Genomic DNA, 21120 nt, shown 5'->3' with positions numbered 1-21120 from the left:
TCAACACAGTCTCCATAAACACCCCGATTAGAAGACTACACGAAAGACTTCCAAGGACCACCTCTCAACTGGATCTGCTCCTTCCCAACAGGGACATAAAAATAAATCAACTTTTACCCTACACATCCAAGGCCAAGAACCTCATATGCAGTTATGCACAATGATCATTAAACATGTAGATCACCCTGCTGGCAGACCTCCTCAGATCAAACACTTGCCTATGCAGACACCTAACTTGCTCTACTTCTAAAGACAAAGATTCCCCCACTTCAAAAAAACTATTTCACTACCTGCATGACCGCACTAGCCACCTAGATGAAATCAATCTACCTCCAACTCAACACTGACAAAACTGAAGTGGCAGATTTTGGAAGAGAAGCCTCTTCTTGGGACTCCACTTGGTGGCCAACAGACCTCAGCCCCACACCTACCCCCACCACCTATGCCAGAAACATGGAAATCTCCTGGACAAGAAGCTGGTCATGACAGCTGAAGTAAATGAACGGACCTCAACCTGCTTCCACACTGAGGATGCTGCAAAAGATGTTCAAATGGCTTAAGACAAATCCAGGAGAGCAGTCACTCAGGCCCCGATTACTAGCAAGCTTATAAGACCCACACTCCATGCTGGAATCAAGAAGCTCCTGAACACGCTCAAAATAATTCAAAATGCTGCAGTATGGTTCAACCTACCCTGCTGCTCCCAGATCATCCAGTATATCCTGGCAAACTCCACTGGTTACCTACAGACAAATGCACCCGGTTCAAGCTTCTGAGACAAAGCACTACACAACACCAGCCAAGCCTCTCTCAACATCCATATGCACTTACAACTACTCCACAGGTACCTCTGCAAAGCCATAGCTGTGTGTGTGGGGGGGGGGGGGGGTCCACACCTTCTCCTACATCTTCTTTAAGCCTTGGAATGACCTCACATCGGAGCCTCCTCATTGCTTCTGGAATTCGGCAGGAAAATGAAGACCTGGCTCTTGGAATAATTTTTCCAAGGCGACCGTTGCCTAAACATCCTGCCAAGCGTCTGGATACTCACAGGTGATGAGCATGCAATTCAAATACTCATTACATAACATGCCTAGTTCCCCTTGTAGGGTTTACACATTTTGGTTTCAGTTTATTAATGTTTACTCTATTTAGGTCAGGATATTTTTTTACTCGCTTTTTGACTATTACTTTTCCAGTACTGCATAAATACATTACACATTGTCCCAAGTTAAGCTGGTCAGCTGTGCGCCACTGCTACAATCTAGCTGAGCTCAAGTTCATTTAGGGACTTGGAGAGTTCACCCTGACTAGGGATGTGATTATTTCTTGAAGTAAACAGCTGTCAACCCAAAATCTAATTTCTTCGAAGTCATTTTGCAAAATGTGTTCACTGCACACTGGATTATCCCTGTAAGCAGCAAAAAGTCCTGAAGAAATTCAATTTAGAAGAACATATGTTCTACTATTCTGTGTTCCTAAACGAGAATAAATACAAAAACCCCACCCCACTACCCCCATAGTTCTTTTGGAGGAAGGGGGTATGGATGGAGGGTGGGTTTGGAAGCATGAGGTGGTGACCGAATTCAAATGCTGAAAATGATTTATGCCTCCTGGTTGGTTAACCCTTTTCCAAACACCCATTCAAGACCACCTTCTAAACTCCCCAAAACGACTGTCCAAAAACAAGGGCTAAAGGTGTCAACATCCACTCACAAATCCGCAAACACCCATCTTTCCATGGCAGTTGCTCACCCAGACCAGTAACCACCACTTCAACCTGCAGTGTAAAAACGTTTGAGACCGAAGCAGTATAAATATTGGCAAAACTTTATTAACAAGAGCATACATTTGTGAGCACCTCACTTTCCTGGAAGGATGATGCCATCGTACTGAAAAAGGAAAAAAAAAAAAAGTTGTCACAGCAGTGAATATTCAATGGTCACTAAAATTCAAGCACTACTATGTAATATTTAACATTAAAATTAATTGTAAAAGTTATCTTAACATACAAGTCTATCCTCAACTCCTCATGCTTATATGCAGCATCTCGACTGTACCAGTTACAACACGTTTTCGAAACCTTACCCTGCACCTCTCATATGGGCCACTATACAATCACCTGTCACCTGCTCAAGCCCGCAATCTGGAAGGGCGCAGCACACACATTCATGGGTGGAATGTTTTACACATACTCTATAATATATCAGATATGTTGAGGTGTGAGGTGGAAGATACTGTACATTTCTAAGTAGGAAGGACAGTGGAGCCCTCTCTAGGCCCAGGGGGAGAGGACGCAATCAGCAGAAGGCAGCAGATAAGGTACAGCTGAATCAGACACCCTGATTGTGCAACTCGGCTGTAAAAGAGGTCTGCTGGGTGTTTCTGAAGTTGGTGGCAACTTTGATTCGTTTATGTGGGAACAATTAGTCATGCATGCGTGAGGCTTCAAAATGTGTTTCAAATTTGAAGAGACGAGCTTGTTATACTGCTGAAGCATGACAGCTAGTGGATATCCCGGTCTCTGGAAGCAAACTCCATTATCTGCTCTGCCTGGGTACTGCGCTGTTTACTGGAAATTGCAGGAGTTACCGTCAAACCTGGCACTCAAATCTTAAAAACTACAAAGTTTACTTCACAATGGAGACTAGGTCAGGAAAAACTGCCACTTGGTCAAGCATCCGCATCCACTCATTCTTGTACAGTCAAAGAACCTGTACTTCGCACTAGCCCGTTTTGTGCTGCACCTCAACTGCAAGCTCACCTTCTGCTGGAACCAGCGCATGGCTTCCTCCTTGCCAATTCGGTGCTTTGCACCGATGACTCCAGTCCTGCGTTTTTTGTCTGCAATGCTGAAACCAGGTCTGCCTAAGACCTGAATTGAAGGAAAATATGATTTTAAAACATATCCAATAGCCACACAAAGTCTTTAATCTCAGAATGCCCAATGATATGGTACTAACGTACTCACCACGTAGAAATCCAGGCCATAGATACCAATGCTAGGATCATATTTAATTCCTAGATCAATATGTTCCTGGATTCCAAACCCAAAGTTGCCGGTGGCTGAGAAATTGTTTTTCCTCAGCTCATATTCTCTCACCTGTAAGAACAAAACACCTCAGTCACTTGACCTCTTACCTTAAACTGGTCAATAGACATTTTATTTTTCGTAAGCAGTTGCACATGTTTAAACACGGTATCTTACATGAGGACTATGATGGTACACGGATAGGCTTTTGTTTTTTAAACGACAGCTGAAATTTTGAATAAAGAAGAGGTTTCGTAATTAGCAGCAAAGAGAAGAAAATAGATCAGTGACACCTGACATTTAAAATCTGACACAAAGGAAGTCTTATTTGTCATATTTATAGAACACACAAGATCATTCTCGCATGGTTTTACTGCACAACGCCAATTCATTGCACTGACTCAAAGTTGAGTCCTATTATGGAGCACAACTGTGCTGTTGATTTTGTTCAGTTTTGAAGCCTTCAGGCTAAGGTTACACTGTTGTGTGTAGGAAATGGTCTGTATATTGTTAAAGAATGCCTGCTTGAACCCGTGCTTGGATTGATAGTATTCAATAGTGCCTTATTCCAGTTTAAAGTTCTCTAGGAAAACTTTGGTTGGAGGTATAGCATGTGTGTCACTTTGCCCTTTCAGGTTGAATGCACAAGTTAGTATTTCAGGGAACTTTTGCATTTAGAGTGAGGCAAGCTTGAAATTTTGTGGCACAGTACGAATGATGGGCACTATGAAAGTTGAGATCAGATATACATGCCGCACAAGGTTGTTTTTGGTGTGGCCATTAATTGTTGGCCGGCAAACAAGCTCCTGGTGGATGTGTTGTAGTTCAGTTTAAGGAAGCCTAGAACCACTTCAAATGATATGACATTTCTAATAAGATGTAGAAGAAATCAAGCATATGCAATGCAATATGTCTCGCATTTGCTCTAGTTAGAGCTACCGGCATTTTAAATTCATAAAGATGACCATGTACATTGGTCAACCCCGTCTCATAATGTCGTCTTTTCCTGCAATATAATTCGAGTGGACGTGCGTATAACTAAAGCACTTTCATTTACCTTCTTCCTCTATCTGCAGCAAAAAATGAAAGTTGCCATTTAGCATCTTAATTTAAATCTGCCATACTAATTCCTATAGAATACCACTTTCACCACCCCATCAAAGTTGCTGGCTAACACAATTCGCCCCCAAAAAGATAAGACCGCCACAGAGGAGAAAAACAATAGTGTTCCAACAGTCAGTGTAATAAGGATGTTAAAGTGGTATGAATTATTGTCATAAGGATAGATTATTAAAGCATAATTACCATAAACCTTTATCAGAAATAAACTTGGCATTAGACTAATTCTTACAACAGTCCCTAGAGGGAACCATAAAAATAGCACTTGTAAAAAACATTGTCATGTAACCATACCGTGCACAAAGTAATGCACTGTAACCATATATTTAGCCCCTAGAGAAAGTAGTGCATTATACATTTTCAGGGCTAGTAGGCCTATTGGAATATTACAAAGGCCTTTAAAACACAAACTACTCCCAGCTATAACACAAATGTTTTAGCCAGAAGAGAGCCTAACAGGACACCTAACGGTGTGAGGGGTTATTAGTGTGGGGACCCAGAGAGGATCCAGTCAGAGCACGTTGTCATGAACGTTTTGGTGATGAGCCATTGTCCTAGGACCACCAAATGCTGTTATGAGCAAAAATGTTTTGTAAAGGTAATGCACTGCAAAGCTTTATGGGGAAAATTTCCAGAGTGCTGTTACTATTGTAGTATTGGCTCTCCTGCTGTGCCGGGAGAGGCACAGCGCTTTCAGAATTTCTGTTTTAGGTAAAGCATTTACCAATTAAGTGTTTTATGGGGAAAGCCACAAGATATAACTGATTAGGTAAGTGAACAATGTGACTAGCGCTCCAATACCGCCGATCAAGTTAACATGCTGTGAGCGCCATGCCATGGCCCCCATGCAGCACGAAGGGGAGAGACAAAAGAGTTTGCCCACGCTGAAGTATATTGGCAACCGTGAAATAATCCATGTAACAAGGGCAGTCTGCAAGGCGTGATAAAAATAGCCTCAAGGCAGGACAAACGTAAAGCATTTACCAACAACATCAAGTGATTTTTGAAAGGCAAGCCCACAAACAAATGAGTGAGAGGCGTGGTTAACAGCCCACAATACTTTCAATAGGTTAAAGGACTTGCTCCCTCGACCTAAAACGATTACATAAACTCATGACAAATGAGTGTTACTGGACAATGTAATGTATGTGGTAAAGCTGAGAAACTAGATAAGTGGGGTAAACAGTGAAATGGGTGATAGGATTATTTCTTATATCTAATACTTGGCATCATGTTGCAGTGGAGGCAAGAATAGATTCCCCCATATACTACTGGGTTGAAACGTACAGAGAAGTCAAGGAGCAGTCTAGATGACCTGATGGAAAAAGAACAAGGTGAATGGATTGGTGTAGGGGGTGAGGTAAAGTGAAGGACCACACTCGTGATAGTTCAACATAAAACAGTTAAGGGTCAGCCTTAAGTGAAGCAGTCCAAGATGTACAACTAGATAGGGGAAGAGGAGAGTAAAACTGCTTTTGCAAACATTTACGTCTGTGACCAGGTAATACCAACATAATTATTTTTTCGCCTGTAAGTGAACGCACTCCTGCATCACTGAAAAACCAAGAGCAGTTCGTTTCAAGAAAAACTCTATGGTCTTCCCCACCACTGCAAAGCCAGACTGCAAAACCAGTATACAATGGCACCAGAATAGTAACAATAGTATACATATATTTATATGCCCTTTGTCCCGTCATGAGACCCATCTGTCAAACTCTGAACTAAGACGTTCTAGTGCAACACTTGACTGACCATTTTAAGCATGAAGTCCAGAATTACCAATTTAAGCTGACTATTTGACTAGTACTCGAATTTTGACCCAAAACACATTAAAGCACAGGGGTGTTAAGAAGCTGATGTCTGTCGAACCAGCCCCACAACAACTTGCTTTTATAACCAAATGTTGTTTCCCTAACTCTACAAGACTTCAATGACTGAGTAATCACAAAACTTGTACACTGGCACATTATTGATACTGCGTATGGACTAATGGTGGCCCAAAATTTAATTTCATATCACAGTGTAACATTAATTCCTGCTGTAGTTAATTACTGCAAACTTAAATAGACATGTTTTATTTGCCAGCACCTACAAGGGTGAAGTCAGTGTCGTGACAAGGTCACGGGTGAATGAGAGGTTAGGAAATATCAGTGTTGCATAGTAGCCTCTCTAGAGCAAATGGAAGCCTCTGTTTTAGGTCAGAATTTAGATTGGTCATTGTGCTGTTAGTTTACACATACTGCTGGAGTGCTGTAGCTTTATAAATTGGCTTTGGGAAGGAGGTTCGAGATTAATCTGCAGATGTCTAAAGCCTTTGGGCCAGGGGCAGAGTGTTTCGCAGGTGCTACTTTTGGGCAATTGATACCTCCATCAAGTGCAATGTTGGGGCTAGGGCATGCAAGCACTACTTACTCTTCCAAAGGCTGCCCCGGAAAAACTAAATGTAATGTCTGATAAATAGTCTAAGAAATTACAATAAAAAATTGATCAATTTAACAATGTGCAATTCTGTGACTGAAAGTACATTAGTAATGCTAAATAGCAATATAACAATAACACATGCAATCCCAAAGTAGGTATTTAATAAAGTCCTACTCCCAAGAGTCAGCAAATTGAATAAAAAAAAAACTCCACACAGGTGCAACAAAAATAGCAGATGCAGTGAAAAATGCATGCTTATTGGATGAGGACACTACAGGGAGTGCAGAATTATTAGGCAAATGAGTATTTTGACCACATCATCCTCTTTAAGCATGTTGTCTTACTCCAAGCTGTATAGGCTCGAAAGCCTACTACCAATTAAGCATATTAGGTGATGTGCATCTCTGTAATGAGAAGGGGTGTGGTCTAATGACATCAACACCCTATATCAGGTGTGCATAATTATTAGGCAACTTCCTTTCCTTTGGCAAAATGGGTCAAAAGGACTTGACAGGCTCAGAAAAGTCAAAAATAGTGAGAGCTTGCAGAGGGATGCAGCACTCTTAAAATTGCAAAGCTTCTGAAGCGTGATCATCGAACAATCAAGCGTTTCATTCAAAATAGTCAACAGGGTCGCAAGAAGCGTGTGGAAAAACCAAGGCGCAAAATAACTGCCCATGAACTGAGAAAAGTCAAGCGTGCAGCTGCCACGATGCCACTTGCCACCAGTTTGGCCATATTTCAGAGCTGCAACATCACTGGAGTGCCCAAAAGCACAAGGTGTGCAATACTCAGAGACATGGCCAAGGTAAGAAAGGCTGAAAGACGACCACCACTGAACAAGACACACAAGCTGAAACGTCAAGACTGGGCCAAGAAATATCTCAAGACTGATTTTTCTAAGGTTTTATGGACTGATGAAATGAGAGTGAGTCTTGATGGGCCAGATGGATGGGCCCGTGGCTGGATTGGTAAAGGGCAGAGAGCTCCAGTCCGACTCAGACGCCAGCAAGGTGGAGGTGGAGTACTGGTTTGGGCTGGTATCATCAAAGATGAGCTTGTGGGGCCTTTTCGGGTTGAGGATGGAGTCAAGCTCAACTCCCAGTCCTACTGCCAGTTCCTGGAAGACACCTTCTTCAAGCAGTGGTACAGGAAGAAGCCTGCATCCTTCAAGAAAAACATGATTTTCATGCAGGACAATGCTCCATCACACGCGTCCAAGTACTCCACAGCGTGGCTGGCAAGAAAGGGTATAAAAGAAGGAAATCTAATGACATGGCCTCCTTGTTCACCTGATCTGAACCCCATTGAGAACCTGTGGTCCATCATCAAATGTGAGATTTACAAGGAGGGAAAACAGTACACCTCTCTGAACAGTGTCTGGGAGGCTGTGGTTGCTGCTGCACGCAATGTTGATGGTGAACAGATCAAAACACTGACAGAATCCATGGATGGCAGGCTTTTGAGTGTCCTTGCAAAGAAAGGTGGCTATATTGGTCACTGATTTGTTTGTTTTGTTTTTGAATGTCAGAAATGTATATTTGTGAATGTTGAGATGTTATATTGGTTTCACTGGTAATAATAAATAATTGAAATGGGTATATATTTTTTTTTGTTAAGTTGCCTAATAATTATGCACAGTAATAGTCACCTGCACACACAGATATCCCCCTAACATAGCTAAAACTAAAAACAAACTAAAAACTACTTCCAAAAATATTCAGCTTTGATATTAATGAGTTTTTTGGGTTCATTGAGAACATGGTTGTTGTTCAATAATAAAATTAATCCTCAAAAATACAACTTGCCTAATAATTCTGCACTCCCTGTAGTTACCAAGCCTCTACCTTCTTAATACCTCTTGCTCCATTTTGTATCCCACCAGGTCCATTCTTAGTCTACTTTGGTCCTGTTGAGGAGGAACTGTAATCCCATTTTCCTTCTCTAGTTGCACCTCGTAGGTGTCTAGCCTTCTTGATGAGTGCATTATAGAGGTCATCCAGTGAAGAGGGCCTTGAGGGGTAGGTGGAGACTCCATCCTTGGGAGATTAGTCATCTAGGTCTTGTCACATCTTTCTGCTGTTCTGACACTCCAGGTGGTAGAGTCTTTATCCCTATATTCAAAGAACACCTGCTCATGGGTGTCAAGTTCAGAGTTATTTCCCTTCAGGGACTCGAAGTCCTTTCTTTGCAGGAGAGCCACTATTTCGGCCTAGAATCAGCGAGTCTTTCGTTCTACCCAAAGCGTGGTGTGTTCAGATCCTTGGCCTTTTGCTCCTTTTCATTCATCCTCTCTCAAGCTCCTACCAGTGCCAAGGGATGTTCAGAAAACTTGCCTACAACGGTTTCATTGTGGCTGGACCCGTGCTGGCAGTCTTACAGGCGTACAGTCAGCAGCTTTTGGCTGTGTGGCTTCCATTTGGTACTTCCCTTCAGTCTTTCAACCAGATTACACTTCTTTGGTGCGCTTGCCCTGTGCCAGTTCAGAGCCTTTAACACTTCCCTCAGATTATAGATCATATCAGGCCTCCTGCGCAAACATGTGGTGACAGTGCAGAAGTTAAAAGGTAGTGTTCTTAGTCTCCCTTTGCTGCCTCACCCCTCTACTTTCCAAAGCTACATGTTCTTGGACTGATATGTCCCCTGTCACTGCAGATAAAAGCCCCCTTTTCAGCTGCTTCTCTGCACGTGCAGCCTCCTGTGTTAGTTGGTTTCATCACCCCCATTCTCTGGCGCGCTGCTTGATAATCGGTTTTTCTCAATTGTTTTGAAGCTCATTTACGTGCCTTTAGACTTTGCAGCAAAAATAATATTTTGGCGACCGCACACAGAAGCCTAATGAGTGATGTTTCAGAAGGGTTTTACATATGGACATACCACCAAATGGTAGTCAACAATGATGCCTAAAAAGCAATTCTTGACCCCAACCACCCAACAGCAGAATAGTGAACAGCATGTGAATCCAGAAAAGTAATCGTGCTGTACAACACAGTTATAAAATACTTTGAGATTTAAGTCTTGAAGTGCTCAACAGATAATGTATAATCAGTCTGCCACTTTTATTAACCGCATCTAAGGGCTATCCTCTGGAAAGCAACCATTTTAATTAACTAGACTGTGCGGAGCTAAAACAAGAAGAATCTATTCAGTACTCAGTGAATAAACGCGATCTGTTAATCTACAGTATTTCTGACGAGAATTTATTCAACCAAATTATCTATAGGGGTTAGAATATGTTGAAGGTTGAAATCTTGTGCATTAGAAACAAGTGTAAGGTACTGAAGCCTAAATCTAAACAGATCTCTATCAAAGTATTTTTCTGATTTGGTCTCCAACACGAGACTGGGGACAGGGTGTCACACCATTGAACGAGAAATACAGGGATGAATAAACATGATCTACAACACCAAAACGCAGTTGCGCTCAGTTTTCTAAATGTATGCTGGCTCAATGCAATAGCTTACACATTCAACCCATTTTCATCTAGCTGCGGTAGCAGCTAGCACGCAAAACTGAACACATCATAAGGACTTTGATGAGCCTTAAAGGAGTCAGTCTACCTGCAACTCCACTGTCTTCTACTTAGGATCTAAATCTGGTACTCCAGTATTATGGGCACTTTTTTTGAGCTGCTACAATTGTGTGCCTAAATTTCTGTCACAGGTGGTAGACTTCCTTGTTCCAAAAACACCACTAAGGAGTGTTACATGAATTACAGGATGCTAACAGAAAGACCCTTCCCTCAAATTCACGGAGATCGAATTGTTCTTAAAACAACCCCCCCCACCCCACCACTTCCTACTCTCTTTTCGTGCAAAGCAGACAACCGAGATGCTTATTTTCTTTCCTCTACCTCCAACAGTGGCTGAAATGGTTTTGCACATCAGATACTGAGAGCACTACATCAACAGGACATAATCCATCTGTAACCAAAAGTAGCGATTTTGGACATATGAAAACCCCAAATAAGGAAACCACATCGAAGGTTGGGAATTGACAATAGTTTAGTGCATGAATATTATTGCTAAGAGCACTAGGAAAAAAGGGGGGCAAGTATGGCCTTCTTAGAAAACATCAATAGCAGACACCTGTAAGGCTGCTACATGGGTGATCGTATCCTTTCACCAAACATTGTGCGACTACACAAAGCAGGCAGGAAGCTTTGGCTCAAACTATGCGAAAAACATTCAAAGCATTCCCTAGCCACTGCTGAATGGGAAAAGATCATCTGATGTCTAGGCTGACAGAGCATGTCATCTACATCACATACTATATACTGAAAATATTACTTATTCTGTGACCATCTGTTTGCAGATTTTAGGGCTCAAAGCTTATGTTACCCATGAGTTATGACGGAAATTGCACAAGCCACTGCCCTAAACAATAGGAAGCTACAGACGAGTGGAACTAGTTATTGTATGAAATGCCAAAAGGCGTTAAGGCTTGTGAGGGAATGCGATTCAGTCAACGGTCTATTTTAGGAGATGTCCAGGCATGTCAACTGCTATGCCTGACTGAGGCAGAAGAAAACGCCGATGGAGTCAGACCAATATCCATGTGATTCAATGACATACATTCAACTAAAGGATGTTTTAAGATTAGATGCTAATCTGACAAAGAGGTGGCGTTGTAGTACATTAGTGTAGACTCAGATTCTCCAATAGTCCCCCCTCCCCTTAGCGGTTATAGTAACGAAAAACTGGAAATGTACATTCTGAATAGACCATTCAACCAAAGTGGAAAATGTGGCTATCTAACGCCTCCATTTCAATGACTATCACCAAGGTAAGAGACGTTTCAGTCTCAGAAGTGTTATTTGCTCTATTAAGACGTAGCTCTGGTCGCAGATTACCGTTTGCTTACAAACTAATTAAAACCACCCCGGCTGTCGTGGTTGAGCTTATTACAAATCTACAATAGTTTGTAACATTCTTTTCACACCCCGACTACATGCAAATGCCTATATTTTCATATATAACTTTTTTTCAAAGTGACAATAGAGGACGGATAAAGTAGCAAGTTAGATGTGCCAATATTAACTATGTGCATAAAACAGAACCATAGGAAGAAATAGGGAAGCATGCTATAACGTGAGGCCAGACCAGGAAGAATTTAAGTAAAGTTACGAACCAAGGCAAATGCATTTGTCACTACTGCACCGGCAGAGGACGAAGGTGGGGCAGAAAAGATTTAAGTTGCATTTTAAATGTATTTTAAGATACTGCTCTGAAATAAAGCTTAGGGTTCCATAACCTGGAGGCACTCCTGGAAAATAGTTGTTTTTAGTGCCCGACATTGTGAAAAATAAAGGGAATCTTATTAAGAAGGGCGTCTAAGCTCCGGTGTTAGTTTAGCTTGGATACTATTGGTTCTTAAGGCAGCATTCCAGATAGGGGCACAAACTGTGGAGCTGGCGACTTAAGACCGAGATCAGTGAGGTGAAATAAATTACATTCAACACCCTCGGGTAGGTTCAGAGAAGAATGAAGTGACGCTTTGAGTAGTTATGAAGGGAAGAGGCAATGTGTGGTTTGAAAGCAACACTACAGGCAAGGGTCAGCTGGCGATGGGCTGGTTGTAGTCAATTTTGAGTGAGAAAAAAAAAATCCCAGAATACCCATGGATTTCAAAGCAAACCCCAGGCTGTCGCCATTTCAAGAAACTAAAAGATCTCACCTTAAGGCCTTTCTCCAGAATTTCCTCAGCCTTGGCCCCTCGCACTGTGCAGTGCACAGCTATCTTTTCATTTCTACGGATGCCGAAGGATCGTACAGTGTAACGGGCTGAAAAAAAAAAAAGAACATTGTCAGAATCAAACGAGCGTAACAGCCATGACATCAGTCAGCTATTAGCCCCCACACCGAACGCTGATAGTTAACATTAAGACCGTAACCCCCTTTTTCCCCAAAAGCCCCTACTAACCTTTAGAGAATACTGGTGTCTGGCCAGTGAGTTGCTCGAGCACCTTGGCTGCACGCGTCAGTCTGTCACCGCTTTCACCTACACAGATGTTGAGACAGAGTTTGCGAATACGCAGTTCCCTCATGGGGTTCTCTTTTTCAGTTTTATCCTGTAGACACAAAAATAATATTAATCAATTCACACGTAGAAGCCCAAAAGGCTTCCTCACAAGAACACGCCAAATGTGTTTTCCTCCCCTACAAAATCTCATTTTATCACCTACCATCATAATATGTAAGAAATTAAACCAATAATTCTTCAAATTAGACGTCCCAGAGACATAATAAACGATTATATACACACACTTGTGAAAACGAATGGTGGCCTACTCATGTCAACTGATCTCAAGCCAACTAATAGACCTAGAAGCAGACCTCTATCTCTGCACGCTATTATGAACCACAGCAGAAGAAAAGATACATTATCTCTAATAACCATCCTTACAGTTGCGAAACCACGACCACTCAAAGCGCCTAATCCATCTATGGTTTGCAACACCTTCATAAACTTCTATTCCACCAAGCATATGCATCCAAACCGCATATCGTGAGACCACTTGACGCATTAAGGACCCCCGAACTCGGAGGCCCCACATACTGATACCTACCAGCCTTCAGCGATAGGCCAACCGCTACTTTCTAAACTGGCATAAGAAAGTCATCTTGCAGTTGGTCCCACAAACTTACCTTCCGGAGAAGTAAAACCAAAAACGAACAGTCTATGTACATGTGTGAACACATCGGGTCAGGCATTGGCTACTCCATCATCTTCTCTTGCCAAACTATTTCGTAGACTCTCCTGTTACCTCCTTCCCTCTTCATGGCACCCAAATTCGCTACCCAATCACACACAGCGATAATGCTCAACGATAGTAAACGGGGAGCTGCTTTTGTCTACTACGGTTACGAGGCCCAGACTCTTTTCTGTCGCCTTATCCGCACCTTGAGGCGAATACGAGATAAAGTTACAAGAATTTAAAAAAAGTAACTTGCCTACTCCCCTCTGGATATTGCTTTCTGGAAGGAAAATAAAACTCAAGTCACATGATTAAACGGACTCCACGCTACGTCTTTCTTGGGACGAATCCACAGAAAAAGAATTACCAGCTAACACCAAGCGCATTATATACAGAGGATCAGCAGTCACACGTATCCCTATACTTATATGCTAAGCGAGAGTTGGATCAGCAAACGCCCCATACAACCGCGAACTGTAACCTTTTATTAAAGATTGTTCTTTATGTCCTAAAAAAAAAAAAAAAAAAAATCGCCTTTCCGTAAATACGACACCAATAAATCACATTAGGACTCGCCGCTCTCCGATTCCGTTCGACAGGTATATAAAGGAAAAGAAGAAAACATGCCAGTACTTTCTTTTCAAAAGAGGTAAGGCACGTCACAAAACTGCCATGCATGCCCCGACCGACAGCATCTTTGGGAACCCTATAATCTTTACGTGGAAAGGGAAAGGAGAAGGAGCAAGACGGGGAAACAAGGACAGGGTAAAGCTTTCATCATACACCCTGTATAAGAAAGTTACAGTGTCAGGCGAGCCACTCAAATCTGTTTTTGAACAGGTGAGACATAAAGACAGCAAGATGGACATGGATTGAGTAAAGAGACTACTCCTCCGTCCCACAGCACCATGTACTCACCGCCATGATGGGAGACTGGAAGAGATCGCGAGATTTCCGGCAGGGCCTTTTATATGACACGAGACCTCAGCTTCAAAATAATGTACGTCACGGTGAAATGCGGAAACGAGAGGAGTAGAGACGCAAATGAAGCCGTATATCTTCGATTGCATGAGGGTGCTCAAGAGAAACAGAAAGCGGACAGAAGAAACAATTCAAAAGAAACAAAAGATGGACGCTAGAAATATGCATCTCTGTTCCCAAACGCGGCGGCCATCTTTGTGCAGTTTAGTGTTTATTCGAGACCCGTTGCTAAAGGCAAACCCCCCACCCCCTCCAAAAAAAAACCATACAGTATATAAAAACTTTCCTCTTTCTTTGATATTTCCTAATTTTTTTCTGTTTTGGCGGGCAGGTGAGCATGTCTGGACGCACAGCTGACCTTTTGGAAACTTCCTGATCCTTCCTGACTTCCAAGCTACAGCACCTCACCTGATGTGTTTCAGAGGCATGAATAACGACTGTTTACACACTTAAGGAAAGATGCTCTACTGCAGACTACTACTTTGCTTCTGTGCCTCACATAGAGAGACACAGAGTTCAAATCAGCTATTATATCTTCACAGATAATTTTTTTCACTCCCCTTCCTTGTCTTTTTCTCTTTTCTCTCACCACAGATCAGATCAAAGGGGGGGCGTGACTCGTGCCCGCCCTCACCAGAAAAAGCACCCAAGCTTGCCAGGGCATCCCAAAAGCTTTGAAACAACAAATCGCTTTCAAGCTCCACAACATGCCAAGGATTGCAAAGCTGATCTGCAAAATAACAGAATGACCAGAACTGAAGCAGTTTCATGCCCTAAAAAGCGACTGCGGATCCCACCCATCATCTTGAAGAACTTGCCCATTCACAGAGATCTTTTGGAACTGTTAGAGGAATACAGCACCTACACTTTCACAATAAAGTCCCGGCAGGGCCCCCCAAAAATTATGCTGACAACACCAGATGACTAAAGGAGTGTGACTGGCGTACTACGGAGTAAAAACTGGAATACCACACTTTTTCCTTGACCACATAAAGGCCCAGCGCTTTGTAATATGGGTATTACCGGTTAATGCATCCCTTGGACACATCACTCACAATTTATCAGAACCTGGCCTCCTTGTAAAGAATATTACCCGGATTGCCCCCCCAGGGACAAGAAAAAGAAGTTTCCCCTGTTCATTGTAACCATGTCTGCAAGCCAAGATGGAAAACCTGCTGATCTTTCAGTAGTCACAAGACTCTGCAACTGCACCGTCACCTCAGAAGCACCTAAGGGGAGACGGGCCCAATCATGTGCTACAATTGCCAATGCTTGGGGCACACCTCTGCATTCTGCCACCAGAAACCAAGGTGTGTACGCTGTGGGGAAGAGCATACCTCTAACCTATGCACCAGGAATAAACAAACTGAACTTGCTATATGTGCAAACTGAACAGGAAATCACCCTGCAAGCTATTGCGGCTGACCTTACCTACAGAAGGCAAAGAAGGATGAACTATGGAAGCAACTATCACAACCACAAAAGGTATCTCGCCACACACGGACACTGTACGAGGGTCAGCAGAAGACATATGCCCAGGAATCCGGAATATCACAGAGGACGCCAACACAAACCTCAAGAAACAACCATGGTGATGCACATGTGGATATAAGGACTTATGCATGTCACAAGGCCCATGCAAGGCAATCCACCAACCACAACCACTGTAGCTTCATCTTGCGAAATAAGCACTGCTGTCAACTGGCAAGAACTCATAGTGAAGTTTGCAAAAGTAGTTGCAGATTATGAATATCCACCCTCTGGTGACAACATTGGCGAACCTCATCGCCTGATTTAACATGATGGAGAAATCAACCGTCATGGCAACCAAGACTAAGAAAAACTCTGTCTTCTTAATGTGGAATGCCAAGAGCATTCAAAAGAAAACTGACAAATTCCTGCACCTCATGAAGTCTAAGGATTTGAGTGTATCAATTATCCCGGAGTCCTATCTCCAGGAAAACCAAAAGCTCCACATAGCAAATCTTAGAGCGTACCACTCAGACCGCTCGACTGGATCCAAGCGTGGAGGAACAGCCGTGATTGTTAGCACAAAAGTAAAGCATCATGAGATTGCACTACCACCAGTGGGGAGTATTGAAGCAACTGGAATACAGATCCAGACATCTGGGGGCCCACTTCATTTGATTGCCACCTACCCACCTCCAAGCCAGCTATACCCAGGCGACTTAGATGCCCTACTGGACTCCAGCATCCCAACATTAATTGGAGGGGACCTTAATGCCAAGCATCACTGCTGGAACTCTCAGACTGCAAACAGCAAAGGAGATGCTCTACTCGCCCACTCAAGAAAGAAGGACTTTGTAGTTGCTGGCTCAACTTATCCAACGCACTAACTAGGCACCGCACAGCAGAAACCAGACATCCTGGATATTGTTGTCATGAAGAACCTTCCCCAGTCTATGGAGCTGGAGACTTTAACAGCACTAACATCCAACCACAACCTGGTATTGGTTATCATAGCAAGAAGGCAGACTGGTGCCTCTACAAGAGAAGCCTGGACTAAACACTGACCCTTGATCCATTACACTGTATCAAAGATATGGACCAAGCTGGTGACCACTTCACAGGTGCAGTCCACACTGCCATCAAATGCAGTGTTACTCAACAGAAACCTCAATGCTGTTCCATAGACGACCTCCAAGCGGCATCAAGCAGTGAACAGCTGAGAAGAACAGAGCACAATGACAGTGGCAGAAGTATTGCAGCCCTCTGCTGAAGAAATAAAACATGTTGAGAAAAATGCTGGCCCTATGGTGGGCTTTTTCATTATTCAGTGTCTAGTGAAAGGCAAAGACAGATGTTGTATCCTACTAAAGAAGGACACCATCTCTATGATCCAGTGTGTCAGCAAGCTGGGAGGCACTCACTCAAGTATTTTAACGGAGATTGCAGAGGATTTCTGGAATTACTGCCTGGAGAAGGAATTGAGTGTGACAACAGTCCCCCTTTCAGGTCTATTCAATATGGTAGAGGATTTGAACCCTTGATTTCTTCGGGACTCCAGCTTCTGCCAAATATATCCCTAAGTATTTCAACGGTTATGCCACAGATGGGCACCCCAATTATTTGTTTGTGTCCACACTGAATTCTCAGCTTCTAGTATTCTTCAGCTGGAGGACGGACCCGGAAACCTTACAGGTGGATGCCTTTCCACAGGTTTGAAGAGAAGGCCTCATCTATACATTTCCCCACTCATGCTGTTAGCCAGAGTGGCGAATCGTACAAGCGATCAACAGGCAGAGATGCTTTTAGTGGCACTCTCAAGCATGGTTTCCTCCTCTACTGGAATAGTCATGCGACCTACTGGCCAGGATTCACTCCTTATGGTAATGGACAGTCTCCTGAAATTGATGGCTTGGTGCCTTTCCGACAACCATGGCATCTGTTGAGCCTCTTGCAAGTATCTTCCTTCTTCATGAACAATCTTGGGCATCAGGCACACACAAAAGGGTCTCTAATTTGTGAGTATTTGGTCTATCAGGTTGATCCTTTATCTTTTACCATCGCCATGCATTCCAAGTCCAACACCTGGACAGTGATGTATCCCTCTTTTCCTAATATCCCTAGATTGTGTGTGGTACTTTGCCTTCAAGAATATGAGAGTATGTCTAGAGACCTTCTGCATAGAAGACTTAATCAGTTGTTGATCTCTCATACCAGATATCTCAAAGGGGTCTCGTCCCCTATTTTTGTGAAATGGTCCAAATGGGCGATACAGGGGTACCAATATTTCACTTTTTGATGCACACTCTACCAGAAGTGCCATGTTTTTAAATGCCCTTATTCTTGTTAAGATATCTTAAAGTCAGTAACCTAGTGTTTGGAATTCACCTATAAAACGTTTTTTACTTTAAACCTATTTCAGAGATGATGTTAAGTAAGCTTTGACTAAGCAAAATTCTGAGCATCTGAACCTGACAGAACGACAAAAGTTCCTAGTGAGCATAAAGAAAGGTTTCAGCTATTCAAGGACACAGAGGTGAAGATAATTGCACTTGAAAGTGGACTTTTTTACCACCCGTTTGATACTTTTAATGAATACATTATTTTAGAATACGCGTTAATGCAATTAAAATTGGATGCCTGTTATTTCTTAAACAGGTTGACTGTTGAAAAACTTTCTCCCCATCTCTCTTCTGCCTTTCCAAGCCAAAGTAATAGAGAAGACCGTCAACAAACAGCTGACCACCTTCCTGGAAGACAACAACCTGCTCGACCCCTCACAAACCGGATTCCGAACCAACCACAGCACTGAAACCGCCCTCGTCTCAGTCACAGACGACATCAGAACCCTGATGGACAACGGTGAAACAGTCGCCCTCATTCTTCTCGACCTCTCTGCTGCCTTTGACACCGTCTGTCACCGCACCATAATCACCCGCCTCTGCTCCACCGGGATCCAAGGCCAAGCCCTGGACTGGATCGCCTCCTTCCTCGCAAACCGTTCCCAAAGAGTTTACCTCCCTCCGTTTCGCTCAGAACCCACCGAGATCATCTGCGGCGTACCTCAAGGCTCATCGCTCAGCCCGACACTCTTCAATGTCTCCATGAGCCCCCTCGCCAACATCGTACGCAAGCACGACATCATCATCACCTCCTACGCCGACGACACCCAACTTATACTCTCCCTCACCAAGGACCCCGCCAGCGCCAAGACCAACCTACAAGAGGGTATGAAGGACGTCGCAGATTGGATGAGGCTCAGCCGCCTAAAGCTGAACTCTGAAAAAACGGAAGTCCTCATCCTCGGCAACACCCCGTCTGCCTGGGACGACTCCTGGTGGCCCACGGCCATTGGCACCGCACCGACCCCCACAGACCACGCCCGCAACCTCGGCTTCATCTTGGACCCTCTTCTCACCATGACCAAGCAAGTCAACGCCGTGTCCTCCGCCTGCTTCCTCACCCTCCGCATGCTCCGCAAGATCTTCCGCTGGATCCCCGCCGACACCAGAAAAACCGTGACCCACGCCCTCGTCACGAGCAGCCTGGACTACGGCAACACCCTCTACGCCGGGACCACAGCCAAACTCCAAAATCGCCTGCAACGCATTCAAAAGGCCTCGGCCTGCCTCATCCTCGACGTACCACGCAGCAGCCACATCTCCGCACACCTGAGACACCTGCATTGGCTCCCAGTCAGCAAAAGGATCACCTTCCGACTTCTCACCCACGCACACAAAGCCCTCCACGACAAGGGACCGGAATACCTCAACAGACGCCTCAGCTTCTACGTCCCCACCCGCCTCCTCTGCTCCTCTGGCCTCGCACTCGCTGCTGTCCCTCGCATCCGCCGCTCCATGGCGGGTGGGAGATCTTTCTCCTTCCTGGCGGCCAAGACCTGGAACTCCCTCCCCACCAGCCTCAGGACCACCCAGGACCACTCCGCTTTCCGGAGACTCCTAAAGACCTGGCTGTTCGAGCAGCGATAACCCCCCCTTTTCCCCTAGCGCCATGAGATCCGCACGGGTGAGTAGCGCGCTTTATAAATGTTAATGATTTGATTTTGATTTGATTTATAAGATTATGGCCTTCATTACGAGTGTGCGGTCTTAAGACCACCACACTCGCAGAGGCAGTCTTACTGCCGCTGACCCACCACAACGCCACCAGGGTGGTCGAATCACTGGGCCGGAGGTGAGCACCTCTGGCTCGGTGGCAGTCGTAAGACTGCAGGCGGTATTATGACTTGGCAAACCGCCAGGCTTTCCGCAGCAGTCACTCCGCCACAAAAAACCCTGGTGGTAACACACCCGGCGATAGGAATCTCCATTCCTGTCGCCGGTACACATACCCCCCACACACCTGCAAACACCCCCACACCCATCAACACACTTGCAGACACGCACCCCCACCCATCCACACATTTGCAGACACCCACCCATTCACACACTTGCAGACATGCACCCCAACTGCACGCATACATCCAGACACCCCCACTCACTTGCACACAGACACGCACTCCCACTCATCAACACACTCCCTGACATACACCCCCACTGGCTCGCACGCACCCATACAAACACCCCTATTTGCATGCATTCCAACACACACACCTACTCACTTGCACCCAACACCCCCTCCCTTCCGCTTCCATTCAGACACACACACCCTCCACGCACACATACATACACACACACACCCACACAGACAGACCCCCGATCCATCCTCCACATACAAACAACCACGCACACATCACACACAACCCACTCTCCTACGAATGGTCCACCTACCTGTCTCCCCGAGTTGGTCATCTGGGAGGGGATCGGTCTCAGTGTTTTCCACCGCCAGCACTGCACCGCCGTTCAGGAAACTGCTGCGCCGTATTACATATTGTAATACAGCATGCGGAGTCCTGTTGGCATGGCGGTGTTGGCGGTGGAAAATGCCTCTCTTCGGCCACCGGCCGAATGAAGTCATAATATGGCGGTTTTCGGACTGCAACTTTGGAGGTCTGATGAAAAGACCGCCGAAGTTGTAATATTTAAGAACTGCTCTGGGCATGGTAGATTTATATATACAGAAGGTTTATTAAGTCCAAGCAACGAACCCCATTCACGTCTTCACTGTGTCCTCTCTTCCCGCAACTGCCTTCGCTCTGAAGCCATTCTGGAACTCCAGCAGCTCAGCTACATTGCTAGGATACAACATTATATCCCCTTTTCCAACACATCCAATTCAAAACATGTGAAATTTCTTCGAAATACATAACATTTCTTACCAACATACACTTTATATACGCATATTTCTTAGAAACAAAAATGTAAACATATTAACTTCTCTACTAATAAAACATTACATACCTAAGTATTTGTTCCCTATATGCATATAAAGAAACTACAATTAA

At 44.2% G+C, this 21120-nt stretch overlaps 1 protein-coding gene across 1 annotated transcript; it reads right to left on the bottom strand.

Annotated features, from left to right (window-relative positions):
• Window positions 1–1814: 1814 nt before the first annotated feature.
• Window positions 1815–14321, bottom strand: RPL11 (ribosomal protein L11). Its single transcript, XM_069223446.1, has 6 exons — window positions 14187–14321; window positions 12494–12641; window positions 12248–12354; window positions 2972–3103; window positions 2765–2875; window positions 1815–1892 (listed from the first exon to the last, which is right to left on the bottom strand). Exons 1-6 carry the CDS (start codon window positions 14190–14192, stop codon window positions 1863–1865), a joined length of 534 nt encoding a protein of 177 aa, XP_069079547.1. The 5' UTR covers window positions 14193–14321; the 3' UTR covers window positions 1815–1862.
• Window positions 14322–21120: the final 6799 nt, after the last annotated feature.

The sequence above is a fragment of the Pleurodeles waltl genome, chromosome 3_1 (assembly GCF_031143425.1).
Source record: "Pleurodeles waltl isolate 20211129_DDA chromosome 3_1, aPleWal1.hap1.20221129, whole genome shotgun sequence".
In the NCBI taxonomy this organism is placed as follows: domain Eukaryota; kingdom Metazoa; phylum Chordata; class Amphibia; order Caudata; family Salamandridae; genus Pleurodeles; species Pleurodeles waltl.
The sequence above is the reverse complement of the archived record's forward strand: the minus strand, read 5'-3'. Positions and strand labels throughout refer to the sequence as shown.

Excerpts from the sequence above, each read along its gene's own strand:
- RPL11 (XM_069223446.1), bottom strand. Across the intron at positions 12,355-12,493 it reads GACACCAGTATTCTCTAAAG|CCCGTTACACTGTACGATCC; the intron begins GTTAGTAGGGGC and ends TTTTTTTTTCAG. Across the intron at positions 1,893-2,764 it reads TGCGCTGGTTCCAGCAGAAG|TACGATGGCATCATCCTTCC; the intron begins GTGAGCTTGCAG and ends TTCCTTTTTCAG.